The 15,725-nt window shown below is 40.4% G+C and overlaps 1 protein-coding gene across 1 annotated transcript; it reads left to right on the top strand.

Moving 5' to 3' along the window:
* Positions 1-3,889: 3,889 nt before the first annotated feature.
* On the top strand, positions 3,890-4,981 carry LOC147885713 (presilphiperfolan-8-beta-ol synthase-like). The gene has a single exon (XM_087396198.1). The coding sequence runs from the start codon at positions 3,890-3,892 to the stop codon at positions 4,979-4,981; it is 1,092 nt and encodes a 363-aa protein (XP_087252324.1).
* The last annotated feature ends 10,744 nt before the right edge of the window (positions 4,982-15,725 follow it).

Below are 15,725 nucleotides of genomic sequence, written 5' to 3'. Positions count from 1 at the left end.
ATGTGGCAGCAGTGATTCAAACTCATTTCAAAGAGACCACAAGCCGGGCGTAAGTCATTACCAACATTTGGCCAAAGTAAAGGCCGTTCTCTCTTAACATCATCTTTTCGCATTTTCTCAAGGTCCTTTATCAATTGGTAGGTCTTCCTAATTACAACAGCAGTGTGTTCCTTCCAAGAGGGCTTCCAATCGGGAAATCTCTTCAGCATTTCCTCTTTGTATGTAATAAAAGCTTTTAAGACACCTTTGGATTTCTTGCTGAATTCTTTTGTAGGAGCCCATGTTGGATGAATTTCTTTGCTTAGAATTGAAGTTAAGAGACTCTAAGGCTCTTCAGGTTCCCATGTTGTATCAAGAGAATAGTGTTGCCACTACATCACTAGTTTTTCATCCTTTAAGAAAAATCAAAAGTAGTGTGGAGCACTATGACCTATCAAGGAATCACGACCTTTTTGTATGAAATGTAGAATAAAACTCTTCCAAGCATACATCCTTTCAACCATGGAGCATACTGTACCTTCCTTGTAGCCACCACCAACTTGCCTCCCACATTCTCTTATCAAGTCATCCATCCTCTCCATGTCCTTGTGTTTTAGCTCTCTTGAGACTGTGCTAAATACATGATCGATATCCTCATGTGTGTGTCCAACCAACAGAAACCCAACTTCAATCTCATTGAAGATTCGATGAGCAATTACCATTGAGAAAAATGCAAAGAAGAGTACATTCTTATTCTCTTGTCCACAATTGTCTACCTGTATTCTCAAATTTGCTAGTAGGCAACCTTTTTCTGGATGTACACTGTGAATTGCCTTTGCCTTCATAACGGATGTCACAACTTGATTGCTATCATGTAGATGCAAGGAATTTATCCATATGTCTGCAAAAAACTTATATCCATACACTAGCACTCCACATAAATGTGTCTTCAAAAAGTACTTTCCTTGTAGCTTAGGTGGAGTGTTATTGAATCTAGGTAATGTTGTATTTTGATCCATACCATCTACAATAACACACATGAACTCATTTGGATGAGAAGTAGCGTGCTCCTTCCAAAATGCATATTTTATTCTAGAATGATGAACAAGTCCATGATGAAATTCTCTCCTTTTTCTCTATGCTTCCCTTTGTTCTGGAGACATTGTAGTCTCAAGTGCTTGCTTTAGATCATCAAGTTATCACTACACTTTGATATTTTTTGCCTCTTTGGGATTTTAACATGTCCAAAGCTCTTCCTCCAAAGAGCATACAAATTGTGAAAAGATGTCGGACCATGCCCTCTTTGCCTCTATGTTTCTCTAATAGATTAAATACTTCTTTTTTTGTCAAGCCTATTAGAAGATACATTTCAGATTGAGGTAAAGCATTTTCATGAATGTAGTCTCTGAAAATTATTGTTGTCGAGACCGTTGAGGCTCTTGTCTTGGGCCTTCTTGTGTTTCCATGAATGTTAAATTTTACTCCATACTTTGCTTTATTAGCCAAATTCGAGTATGTGGCATGTGATAATCCTGTAGTAATGCGATATGCATTATTGCAAATACTTTTTCCATTTATGAGAGTCTTTATATGTTTTTTGAAACTTTGCTTTTTCTTGTTATTTACCAGAAAGCAAGAGAGCCTCATGAGTAGGTAGTCATTTATTTTTCTCTCTCTCCTTTGCCACACCTGTTCTCTACACCCATTGATGTCATGTCAGTTAATGGAATGCAAACATCTGTGCTGAGTCTGTGCTTGCGACATGTAGATCATGTTGCTTTTAGCATAACATCTTCATTCATTACTCTTATTCTCTTTGGTTGCTTTTCTACATCTGCTTGGACTTGCTTTCTTTTCATGCATATGTATGTCCGTTTTCATTTATTTTTACATCCTTATTTGAATTTGTACACTTCTCCTTGTCAAATTTATTTGTCACTTTGTTTTCATGGGATGTTGCATCCTTGATCTTATCACAGCCAAAGTCAAATACCGAATAGTCCTTTGTTTCAATGGGGGTTGTAGGGTTTGGGAGGAGTTTGAAGATTAGAGGGATGTTCAGAAGGAGGATCCAAGGTTTAGGGTTTCAGGGTTTAGAAGAGTTTTGGGGTTTAGAAGAGTTTCAGGGTTTAGAAGGAGGATCCAAGGTTTAGGGTAGAGTCCATGGCGGAGAACTTGTCTCCCTCGTAGATCATGGAGGTTAAGGGTTGAGGGACTAAGGGTTTAGGGGGAGCATAGGGGTAAGAGAGGAAAAAGGTATAAGAGCAGAAGGGGGGAGGAGAGGGTGGAGAAGGGAGGAGGAGGAGGGAGGAGAAGGGAGGAGGAGAGGATAAGGGAGGAGAGGAGGAGGAGAAGGGAGGAGGAGGAGGGAGGAGAAGGGAGGATGTGAGGGTGGAGAAAGGAGGAGGAGGGAGGAAGAGGAGGAGGAGGAGGAGGAGGAGAAGAGGGAGAGGATGGGTTGCAAGGTTGGAGGAGAGGGGAGGAGAAGTTGCAAGGTTAGGACATGCTTTTGGATGTGGAGTGCAAGGAAGCATAGACACTTGGAGACAATCGCTTGGAATACCAAAGTAGAACTCAACACAATGCCCTAAAGAGTGTGGGGTTCATTATAGGCTATTTATAAAAGTTGGAGAGGTTCTCTCTTTGCATGTAGGAATTGTAAGACATTCTTTCTCTACATGTGGAACTTGCATCTAGAAGTTGCATGTAGGAGTTGCAAGTTGCATGTAGGAGTTACAAGTTGCATGTAGGAGTCACATATTGCATGTAGAAGTTGCATGTTGCATGTAGGAGTTGCATATAGATTCGTATGTAGGAATCACATGTAGGGCTTGCATGTAGAACATGCATGTAGGAATCGCATGTAGAACATGCATGTAGGACTTGCATGTAGAACATGCAAGTTGGATTCCTAAGAGAGATGATTCCTAGCCTTATGCAAGTACAAACGGAGCTTTGCTGCTACTCTACACACACATTATGTGCTACCTAAGTCCATGTTGGCATAGAGACAATAGTAACTTTCACAATCCTCATTTGTGCAAATGACCACTGATCCACTTGTTCAAACCCCAAAACTTGACCTTCCGCTATGTTTTACTACCAAGACCTACATGGATTTTACAAAACTTGGAGGGGAAGGATGGGAGAGAGAAAATTCTTTAATGTTAGGTCACTTGTTAGAAGCCAAAAGGTGGTGTGTGTGTGTGTGAGAGAGAGAGAGAGAGAGATCATATATCAACAAATAAGGACATTACTAAATGAAAAAGGGATTGGCGAAAGTGGAGAGAGAGAGAGAGAGAGAGAGAGAGAGAATCAATAAGGACATTGATTGGTAGTTGCAATGCAATGAGAGCTAGAGCTCTGCTGAACCTGTACTTTGCACGGACAAAGATGCATGACCATCCTCAACCACTCCCCATCTAGAGGTGGATCTTTGATTCTTAAATTTTGGCTAAGTCTTAACCCATGGCTCTGATACCTTCCATCTCTTGAGGGTGACCTTCCATCTCCTCTCCCGAAGGTGACCTTCCATCTCCATTCCATTGACCTTCTATCTCCTCCTTACCCCTAAAGGTACCTCTTGTCTTCTCTTCCAAGCTACCACGTATCCTCTCCTTTTTCTTTGTGTCTGGGGTTAATAGGTTAAAGATAAAAGATAAAAGTTCCAAGAGAAGATGGCTATATTTAGTTGCTGTGAAGTATCCTTTGCTATAGAAAGCAAAGTCCCGTTTCCATGGCGTTTCTTCACATCCTGCCTTACGGCTTCTTCTCATGCAAGCTGTCCTCTTCATCTACCCCCCATCGCTTCTCCTCTATATCCCCTCACCTCAGCTTGTATCATTCACGATACTGTTGTCTCCCCCTACACTCACGTACATGGATCGTCCAATCCTTACCTCTGGATGACATGATACATCCTTTACCTTCTCCTACACCTGCACAAGCCCCCGACTACACAAATGGCAACCCTGTCGATAAGCTTCTGGCGTCCATGCAGGACCATATGGCTCTACAGTTCCGCACCCGCCCGCGGGAAAGCATCTATGCACAGGAGGCAGCGCATTTTTTGTCCAAACTTGCGGAGCAGTGGGGATTGAAGCGAGACTCGTTGGACTCCTTTCATAAATTTGGCGTCTCCTTCAGTAGTTTTATCTATCCGTCGAGCATCAGTGCTCAACGTTTCATGGCTGTGAGCCTTCACAATAGCCTTTTCTTCCTTCTGGATGACTTGTGCTTTGATATGCACAACCTGAATCCAGCGGACTACGGCGTCGACCGGGGTATCCTTCGGAATTCCGAAGGACGAATTATAAGAGGGGGGGAGCTCTTCAAGCACGCCATCACCATCTTCAAGACGTTGAAGCTGCCGTTCAATCAAAAGCCCATCGAACAAGCAATTTGGGAGGTTGGAATGGCCCTAAGACGTCTTGTCACTTCAGAATGTTACGATCGCTTAGTCGCGGCCTGCGAGGACTACGTTGAAACTTGCATTAGTCTCCAAAACGACCTCGACGTGTCGGGTGCTTGCTACTCTCTCAAAGACTTGGAATCGTACTCGCGAACTCGTGCCGTGAACTCTGGTGCCCTGCCTGTCCTGTGCCTGATGGAAGTCGCCTGCGATGTCATGCTTCCAGCCGAGGTGCACGCCCATGCGAGCATCCAGGAGCTCATCTGGGAGTACCAGAAAAACGTGTCGTTTGTAAACGACATCTTTTCCTATCAAAACGAAGTGATCGTGGGGGGCAGCAACTACAATCTTATCAAGTTGTTGATGGACAAGGATGGAATGTCCTTCATGGAAGCGTTAGAAGAAGCTGTGAAGATGGTAAATGCTACAACCGAAGCGTTCACCGAGATTGAGGAGGCGCTGCCAATCTGGGAGGCAGAAGCTGTGGATCAACTAGTGCGCCGTTTCGTGCGATGCCTCAAAGAGCTCATGGTGGGCAGTTGCTACTGGCACGCCATATCTGAACGCTATGCTCCTATCTCATGCATATAACGAACGTGCACCTCGCATAGTTAATGTAATTCACAACATTGACCTCTCTAGAATATTGTAGCACGCTCCTATTTACGTTTAATCTACGAGAAGCATGAACCGTCTACGATCTGTTATCCATTCATTCTGGTATATAGCCTCCTTAGTTGCTTCTTGGTATATAGCCTCCTTCGTTGCTTGTTGAAATAGGAAATGCTCACGCCCGGACACTCTTGGGGAACGTTCAAATAGGAGTATCATCCATGATAGAGAAGCTTTAGTGCACGTTCACACCACTTGCTTAGTCATGGAGAAAAAGAGGCGGGTGTTGTGGTCCTATCTCAGTTCTTATAGAACAAGGCGGGAATCTCACTGAGGCCCTGCCTATCGTAATGTTATTGTAGGTGTAAGTGTTAGTGTGCATTATGCGTAAATGTATGCAATGCAATGGTCTATCAAGTATGAGTTGTTCGTTCTTTGAATTCTAAGTTGTAGTAAAATTAGTCTATCATGGTTTGTAGATTTGTTGATTGTGGTGTTTTTTGAGAAGTATCTATGCTAAAGTGACCACTATGGCTTTGCTTTTAACAAGGTCGCACAATCACTAAGTCCCCATTTAGAGAAAAAGTAAAGTCGCATGGATAAATATTACAATAAAATTTCCCAATAACTTACAAGAGGGAAACTAAAGGTGTATGAAAGGAAAAGATAAAATTGCAAGTAACTATGATTAAATATGAGGAGAGAAAAGAGAAGAAAGAGGAGTGGAAAAGTGGCCATTTTGGCAAGAGACCGCATTTCACATGATTTTAATAAAGGTCTTGTCATAGAAGCTAAATGACAAAATAATTCACTACCTCTCTTGTAAGGCCAAAAACTTAATCCACACAAGGTGACAAAATAATTTAGGACTCTAATAAAAAGACAAAAGCCTAAACTTAAAACTCATTACAATGGCCTAAATTACCACAAACCTAATGCTAAACACCCATTTACATGGTCAACTTGACCAAATTAACTAACTTCTAAACAATGAACCAAGAAACTCTCCACTTAGCAAGGCCAATAAGCTACCATTAAGTTACAAGAAGCTTTGATTGGTATAGTGGCAAGGCAGGCCGTCAAGGGTCAATCACCAATAGTTGCAACTCATCTCTCAGTGTAAGACAAGATTATGAAAATCCCTTGTGTTTCTAAGACTTTCTTCTCCACACATTCACCAACGCCTTCACCTTGGCAACCTTTTAGTTGATTATCCGCAAAAAAACACCTCTTTAACAATGTTGATCCTCCACCTACTCCTCGCTCCATTCTCTCCTACTTTTCATCCCATTCTCTCCTACTCCATCGTTGCCTCTTGGGAACATTTGGCATAGTGAGGCGATTTTTTTTCATAGTATGGCAGCTTCCTGGGGGCTTCCTAGGGCGCTAACTCAATATGTAATATGTTACTGCCCTCATCCAAAATCTAGGATATGGGGGGACAAGGTCCATTTTCCTGTCCCCCCACCCTCAAAATATAAGGTATATACCTTGAAAAATATGCAAGATTTTAAGATTTGTACATATTTTTCATAGTATGTGAGGCCCAAGGGGGGGGGGTCTTTGGGATGAGGGGGGGTAAAACAAAAAATATACTAAAATATGAAAATCCATATCCTTTCAAATTAATGTAACTTTTTCATGTGTTACCCAAATTTCAAGGTGAAAAGACATATTTGAAGCTCTTTTAGTGTAGAACACAACCATGTTAATTTGAATAATTACTACTCATGGCATACTGTTAAATTAATCTCATACTCAATATTTTGATGGGTTTTCTTACTAAAGGGAGTTGGTACCTCAGGGGCAGCTTATACTGGTCTATAATGGGAGTGCTTTGACAACGCCCCTCTCTATTTGTCTATCGTGTTATTTTTTCATAGAAGCAATATACTAGTATCTGACTCAAATAGCTGACTACTCAAAGCAAAATGACTATTGCTTAGACATGAAACCTGATCTCCCAAAATGTAGGCATGCCCAAGTTGGTAGATTTGATGGAGTGAATGAGGTCAATGAAGTTGGACACTCATCTTGAGACACAAGGTCATGGGAAGGGGGAAGACAGGTCTTTAACAGTATGGTGGCAAAGTTTCCAATAGGCAAAGTTGTTTTGTCTTGATAGGCAAATTTGTTTTGTTAAATAGAATATTGTTTGGTGTTTGCTTATCATTTTCCAAGTTCTTAAGCGGACCTCATGTAGTTACTATTTGCAACATTGCCGAAGCAACTGGCTTATACAAGTGGAAGTCGGTTCTTTTTGTTGAAAAATTCATTTGTAGGATTCTCCAAAATGCGATTGTCTCCAAAGCCATTAGTTTCCTTTGCTTCGTGGTTTCCTCTTCTAGTACATTAAGTTTTCCTCATTCCTAATGTAAAAGTGGACTACCATATGGTAGTTTTTCCTGTTGCCTGCTCACTGCAATCCTTGTCTTTGAAGCTTGCATAGCCTTTCTTGATGTCTTGGCTAAATAACATGCTTGTATAGCAACATAAGCTTCCCTAGACACTTTTCAAGTAGGTTTTGCCATGTTGCGGCTCTTCTTCCACCAACTCTTCTTTTGGCCACTCTCAGACTTGGCTCAAATCTCTACTTCCTTCACTTTCAAATCCATGTCAAATTGAATCTCTTCGCACCCTTTGATTTTGCCCATAGGCCTACTACTCCCCTCCCAATTCTTTAATCCTAGAAGCAAGACTTTCTCATCAACCATCGGTAGAGTTTTTGGTTCGGAGAACATCGATGATTGGAGCTTCTAGCTCATAGAAGGTACTGAGAGAAGATGCTGGCAATGTCAGGGACATGTTTCGTAGGGTGGATGAAGTATCGGTACATAACTTCGAGGGGTCAAGAAACAAGTAGGAGGAATGTCAATGAGAAAAATATGGGGTGAGACTACTACTTGCCTTCTTGGGCATGGAACTCATGCACAGGTTTGGAGATGGGGTGGGGTGATAAGAGATAAAGGCCCAAGGGCTATGCATTGGTTATGCTTGTCCACCCATCTGAGACAATTGTGCATCCAGTGCTATGATTTATGTGATCTTTCTACTCTGAATATGCCTTGTCTAACAATGTTGTATGCAATGCGTGGTATGAAGGTGGCTTGAAACCCGGTCCATAATTAGCAATGCAATTCCATGCAGTGCTCCTACCATCATTATTGACCATACTCAGTGGATATCCTGACCGCAAGATTGATCTACCAAGTACATGCTTTGCATTCTCCAAATCTTTAATCCGGTCGATGCTCTCAACTATCGTGGGTTGCTGAAGTTACGAGTCGTAGTTGCCGATCTAGCTTCATGAGCCATAGGTGGAGATCTATCTTGCATGCTAGTGTGCACACAAGGAGTTATGGCATGGGAGCCTGCAACACTTGTACTCCTGTCGCCGTGTGTGCTTAGAGACTCTACTACACTTACACCTTGACTTTCCCAAATTGATCTTCTTCGAATTTTTTCCAAAAGATTGCAACTTCTCTGTCAAGGTACGAGCTACTCCAACAACTTCTGGAGCTACACAATGCTGAGTGCTCTTTCTTGAGTCACCAAGCAAGTGACCCCTTATGCGAGGTGCTCCTCCTTATTTTTTTATTCCACAATACTTGCATTTCCACTACACGTAGTCACAAACATTAATGAAAAAGTCAAATTTTGGACCATGTGACTTACGTTTTCCCCCCTGTGCACATGGAATACCTCTTTGAGAGGATTGTGACACCTGCATAAATGCTCTCCCTGTATCTTGGTTAACAACCTGGCAGGGTGGATCAAGCATTGGGGTAGTGCCCATTTAGGCATTGAGATCCTCTTTTGCAACTCCTTGTCGACCTTGGGAACATTACAGACATATAAATACTGGCATGGGCATGACTCGATGCATCCATAGTTTGCCTAATCAGAACTCGTCTTGAAGATTGTGGAAAAGTATTTCTAGTTTTAGGCATTTCTGATTGTGTATTCATAGTCGCAACACATGCCATGTTTTTGCTCAAATCATTGCCATCTCATCTCCCCCTTCTCTCCATGTCTTAGCTTAAGACTCCTCACTATCACATTCATTGGCACTCATGACCGTGGTCCACAAGTCCCCTAAAATGCAAGGAGTCGAAGTATAGACCACCCTCAAGAATACACAAGTTACAAACACTCACATCCATTAGCCCTCATGTTCGTGGTCTACGATTTCTCCAAAATGCAAGGAATCGAAGTAGCGAACCACACCCACAAGTATAATGAATGCTGACTCACCTTCTCCCAGCCAGCCTTTCCCCTATTCAGATATAAATCGTCGTTCTCTTTATTCTCAGCTTAGCAAAGGGTTTATCAGGATATGAATCACAACCAAATCAAATGTTGAGCCTCTATTGCCCTTTCCACCAATATAATAGCATCAAGCTATGTGGGAAATTGTGAATTTGCAAGCCACAATACCGGCGGTACTTAAGATACTACTGACAGTAATATGAAAAACACCACCGGTAATATAGTATTACCGCCGTTTATAATACTAGCGATAATATAAACTACCGGTATTAGTTATATTACCACCGGTAATTTACATATTATTGTCGATTATATGAATACTACCGGCGATACTTTTATTCAATTTCTCAATGATTTTTTTTGTAAACACGCTAATAACCCTTTAACAAAAATGCAAAACATAATTCTTGTGCACTACCGAAATAAGTATTTTAATTTCTTACATGAGAGAACTAAAAGAGTTTCTACCTGAGGTTACTGCTTGTAGCACTCCTCATGGGAGATTTCCACCACATGAAGAGCAAGCCACACGGAACTGAGAGAGTGCTATCCAAGGAAAAAAATTCCTTATTTCTCTTCTATAACTATAATTACATTAACCATGATGAGATGGTGGTGGCACATGACTCGGTTGCATCTCGGACAGAAAAAGAAAATGCTAATGCATTCCAATGACTATAATCTAGAGGCTTATTGTAACTATTTAAAGGTGTTTGTTAACACAATTAGTAAATATTATGAGAGTTTACAACTTCTTTTGATTTAACTTAACCGTGTCATGTTAAATTTTATAATTTGATTTTATTTAAGTTTAAAGAACTCTAAAATTTTCTTGCTTTTATGTTTTGAATAGTGGTTTTTTTCCCAAAATTTACCCAAAAACTTGTCCAAAAGTACCTATAAAAATGAATTTGGATGTTGAAAATCCCAAAATCAATGAAATGTGTGTTCTAGGCTTTAACAGCGGACTTGTTTTCACATGATCTCCTAGGGCATTCACTCTTGGCACAATGGGGACATCACCTACATGCATGAACTTCAAGAAATCTCCCTATATACGGTCCATATTGCATAATTAACCACCCCTATTTAAACTTATAAGGATACCACTAAAAGTGCACTATGTCCCCCCTTTCCTTAAATCTACAATCCTTATCAATTATTTAGATTAGATCATAAGAAAATTTATATGATATAGATTGGACCATGTTCAAATATTTACCAATGGGTATTATTCATTTGTTTCCCTACCATGGCCTAAAACTAGCCATAGCTCGGGCTTACTTCATGCACACTTAGTACATGAGCGATTGTCACTAGTCAAATGTGTATGTGTGTATGTATAGCTCATTGTTTCTACCGTTTAAACAGCTATATATCAAGCAATTTAGTATACATGGATGAGGCACAACATGCATGCTATATAGCACATTGACTATGCTATACACCCCACAAAATATGCTATGTAGCACACAAATTGAGTGCACACATACATGTGGAACTATTTATGCTATAACTCATTATTTGTTCTATTCAAACCATGAAATCATCTATATATAATAAAATGTCGTGTACATAGATATGGCACACCATGTATGTACATAGATGTGGAACACTATTTGTGCTATTCAACCTTCTACATGTGCTATGTAACACATAGTTTGAGCACTCATAGATGTGAAACTCTACCGAGTCATTGTTTGCTTGGGTGTAGCCATTTTTGCTGAGGTTCAGGGACTTTTCTATATATAGGTATCTTGCACGACCCATAACTTATGCATTGCTCAATGGAATTTGGCAAACTTTGTCTTCAAGTTGTTGTACACATTCCAAACTTGAACATCAGAGCAAAAAATTATGAAATAAGAATTTGGAACGAGATTGTTAAAGCATTACTTGTAAGTGCTATGTTGCATGTGAAGCATGCATCCTGAAGACTATAGGATATAGCAATTTATTTAAAATCACCAAAATTTAGTTTTTTACATACATGCAACCACGTAATCATTCAAAAGAACCCTACATGAGCTTCTCCTCAACCCAAGGACAGACCTAAATGGGAACATTAGGCATGGGTTAATGGGCCTCCAATGTTGTGCTAAAGTGATGCATACCCATTTGAGGGCATGCTCCATAACTTTTTTTTGATTTGTTGAAAGCCAAAATACATTGAAAATTTGGAATCCAAACTAGTGGGACTACTGCATGGTGGTCTTAAAACATTGATATTTGTTGTTGTTATTGGTATCTAGATTCACCCTAAAATGGAAGAAGTTGGAAAAGTGCAATTTGTGCATGTGAAAAGATATTTTAATAAATCCAACACTATTTACAATTTTGAATTGTTTCTTTTTCCATGCACTTTCTTGCTATATGGCTCATAAGCATGCTAAAGATAATTGCATTTAATAATACACATCATCAAACCTGATAGCATGCCCTTTGGCCTATTTGTGTTTTGAAGCATTTTAGGTCACACTGCACTTGTTTAAGATATCCAATTCTACTGATGTGTATCACTAGAGGGGGGAAAACCGATGGCTAAAATTTTGCTACTCCTGTGAATTTTGAATTTTCACACCTCCCGCCCATCAAATCTTGGAAGATTAAGTACCTGCAACATGCCCCCGCCTTGCAAACGCCTTGCAACCCGCACATACCTTTACGTGACCTTGCACAACCATTGTCTTCTATTCTTTGCTTGCCTCACAAGCTATCTTCTCTTTGTTTTGGTTTTGCATTGTCGTCTTTCACTGATCATCACCATCGCAACAAGCTAATCGCCATGGCTTACAAGAGATGCAAACAGAGGCTGCAAGATAGAAAAGTTGAAAAGCTTGGTTAGGGCACAAGGAATAGAAGACTCCTTGCAGAGCAGTAGCAGGAAGCAGTTGTTACAGATGCACGCATTCTATCATTGCCATCAGAGCAAAGAAAATGAGTTGTGATGTCACGATTGGTAGTAGCCTTCGAGAGCAACATTAGGCCATTCAAGTAAATACCAGTCTCGAGCCTTGTAAAAGCTTTAGCCTGCACCCTACCAACACCTTGTATTTTCATGCCAAAACGTCACCACTATTGCAATGACTTCTGCACTTAGGCTGTCTCTCCTTTTCTTGTGTTCTATTAAAGCCCATAGACTACTCAGATTGGGATGATCAGGCATTGCTTCCACTCTTCGTGCATCACTCGAGAGTTTCTCCAAATAACAAGGACATCTGTAGAAAGCAAACGGGATGCAAGATGTTTGATGAGGACATCATACATATGCTTGATACAACGCAGGTTAGTGTGGTTGCCTAAACCATCCCGGTGGTTGTTTGTGATTGAGCTTTGGGATAGTTTACTTGTTTCATTTCTTGATACAACGCAGGTCAGTGGTTGCCTAAACCAGCCCAGTGGTTGTTTATGATTGAGATTTGGGATAGTTTACTAGGCTGGCGTGGACTCAATGTGATTGTCCTAAACAAGCGCTGTGGTTAGAATATCATGCAACTGTGTGACTGGTTCAATTCAAACACTAGAACCAGGCTGGCTTGGACTTAATGTGATTTTCCTACACCAACTCGGTGTTGGAACATCATGCAATCGTGGTTGGGTTAGCTCAAACACTAGCTATGTGATTGTCCTAAACCAGCCCGATGGTAGGAATATCATGCAATCATGTGGCTGGTTCAGTGCTAGAGCTCACCACCATATTGAGTTCCCTATCCGCTGTCGAACGTTGTGCTCGATTGAGCTCACCTCCAAGTTGAGTTCCCTCTTCTAGTGCCTTGACAGAAGTTGCTATGAAAAAGGTTATTTCAATTACGAGGTGCTCGTATTGTCCCATGCATACGAGGAGTTCTAAGTCAAAATTTTAAGAAAGTCCTACCTACGATAGCACTACGAGGTGCTCGTATTGTTTCCTACATACAAGGTACCAGGTCAAAAGTGTAAAAAAGTACTAATAAGGGCAAAAAGTGACACTCAGTCCTGCCACAGTGGTGGTGTTAACAAGTGCTTAAAGAAGTGTCACAAAAAAAAAGTGCTAGCATCTTTATATGTAATCTGTTTTGTTAAATGTTTGCTTTGGATGTAATTTATTTTGTTTCAATTTCGATGTAATACTATTATCACAAAAACTATTGGATGTAATTTCTTAATGTAATTTCTTTTGCTTCAATTTTAATGTAGTACCATTATTGCCAAAACTATTATTGGCCGTTACTTCAGTAGTAAAAACGTTGCACAAGAAATTGTTTAAAAAACAGTTCTTATCGTAGTGAAAATGGTTTCAATAACTAGAGCTCCTTAGAACTATGATAACTCTAATAACCAGTGTGGTGGTTGCAAGGAAACTATACTAAATTGCAAATGTCTACATTTTCCTTAGCTTGGAACTAAAATAGCTCCAAGAACATGTGCAATGGTTGAGAAATTATTGTACAAGGAGTAATTGATAACACTATTTTCCTTGGTTTAGAACTAAAATAGCTCCAACATCTAGTGCAGTGGTTGCGAATATGGACCTTGAGGGGTCCTATTAGAGATTGACGTGCCACGATGGTCTTCATGCCAACGTGGTGGTCTCTCCATGCCAACATCATTGCTTCAACTAGCACAGTGGTCATCGTAGCAAAAGATTGTGTTGCGTAGTGATAAATGGCGAAGTTACGTAATGACAAGTGGCAAGGCAAAAGTTTTGTGCTATAGTCAGGCCAACATGGTTATGCTCGAACCAACACAATGGTTAGTGCAGCAAAAGATTGTGTTGCACAGTGACAGATGGCGAAGCTGTGCAAGCAAACATGGCAAGGCAAAGGCTGTTTGATGTAGTCAGAGCAACAGTCTCTGTGCTCATGAGAGTAAATGCATATAGTGCCATGTTTCGAGCTCTGTGCTATCGACCATGATAAGATTACGTATCATTATTACACTAGTGCGCATTCATGACGTCAGGAAAATTTTCGGCGAGAGTGTGGGTTTGCACAAAATTCAAATACCATACCGCTGTAAATATTGTAGCTCTCCCTTGGTCATCTCTTTGCACATCAACTACTTTTGCAACCCAAAACTTCACATTCTCATATTCATCATCCGATGGCCGAACCACAACAAAACAATCAACCTCTATATCTACTTGTGGCATAAACTCTCTCTTCTTCGGTCCACAATATGGACGTGGGAGTAATGATACAAATTCATTTTCAAAGACTGGAGCTGGGCGCAAATCATTATGAACATTTGGCCAAAACATATTTCATTCTTCCTTGACATCCTTTGAGCCTTGCATTCTCTCAAGGTCCTTTATTAAATTTCGTGTCTTGTTAATTACAGTGGTAGTGTGTTCTCTCCAAGTAGGCTTCGAATCAGGATATCTCCGGAGCATTTCCTCTTTGTATGTAATAAATGCTTTTAATCCTTCTATTTCACAATTAGACCTCTCATTGAATTCTTGTATAGGAGCCCATGTTGGATACCTTTCCTTGCTGGGAATTGAAGTTAAGAGACTGTAAGGTTCTTCAGGTTCCCATTTTATATCATGAGAATACTGTTGCCATTGCATTACGGGTTTTTCATCTTTTAAAAAAAAACGAAAGTAGTGTGGATTGGTATGACCTGTCAATGCATCACCACCCGTTTGTATGAAAGGTAGAATGAAGCTCTTACAATCATACATTCTTTCGCCTCTCACATACTGTACTTTCCTTATGACCACCAACTTGCCTACCACATCTTCTTACCAAGTCATCTATTGTCTCCACATCCTTGCATTTAAGCTCCCTTGAGACTGTGCTAAAAACCTGATCGATATCCTCATGTGTATGCCCAACATACAAAAATCCACATTCGACCTCATTGAAGATTCGATGAGCAACTAGCATGGAGCAAAATGCAAACATGAGTACATTCTTATTTTCTCGCCAGCAATTATCAACTTGTATTCTCAAAGTCGGTGGTAGGCGACCTTTTTCTGCATCTACATTGCAAATTGCCTTCATAATAGATGTTACAACTTGATTGCTATCATGTAGATGCAAGGAATCAATCCATATATCTGCAAAGAACTTAATTCCATGCACTAACACTCCACATAGATGTGTCTTTAGAAAGTGCTTTCCTTGTAATTTAGGTGGAGTGGCAACAAAACGAGGCAATGTTGTTGTATTCTGATCCATGCCATCTACAATAAGGCACATGTAGTCATCGGGATGCGAAATAGCTTGCTCCTTCCAAAATGCATATTTTTGTCTAGAATGTCGAATAAGGTCATGATGAGATTTTTTGTTTTTTTTGTATAATTCCCTTTGATTTGGACATGTTGCACTCTCAATCGCTCGCTTTAAATCATCACAGACATTGCACTTTGACATTTTTTGCCTCCTTGGGATTTTAACATATCCAAAGTTCTTCTTCCAAAGAGTATACAAAGTATGAGAAGAAGCTATGGCATCCCCTCTTTGCCTTTGCT

Source organism: Dipteris shenzhenensis, chromosome 25, assembly GCF_047967505.1.
Source record: "Dipteris shenzhenensis isolate YYH24624 ecotype China chromosome 25, Dip_SZ_1.0, whole genome shotgun sequence".
Lineage (NCBI taxonomy): Eukaryota > Viridiplantae > Streptophyta > Polypodiopsida > Gleicheniales > Dipteridaceae > Dipteris > Dipteris shenzhenensis.
This window is presented reverse-complemented; position numbering and strand designations above follow the sequence as displayed.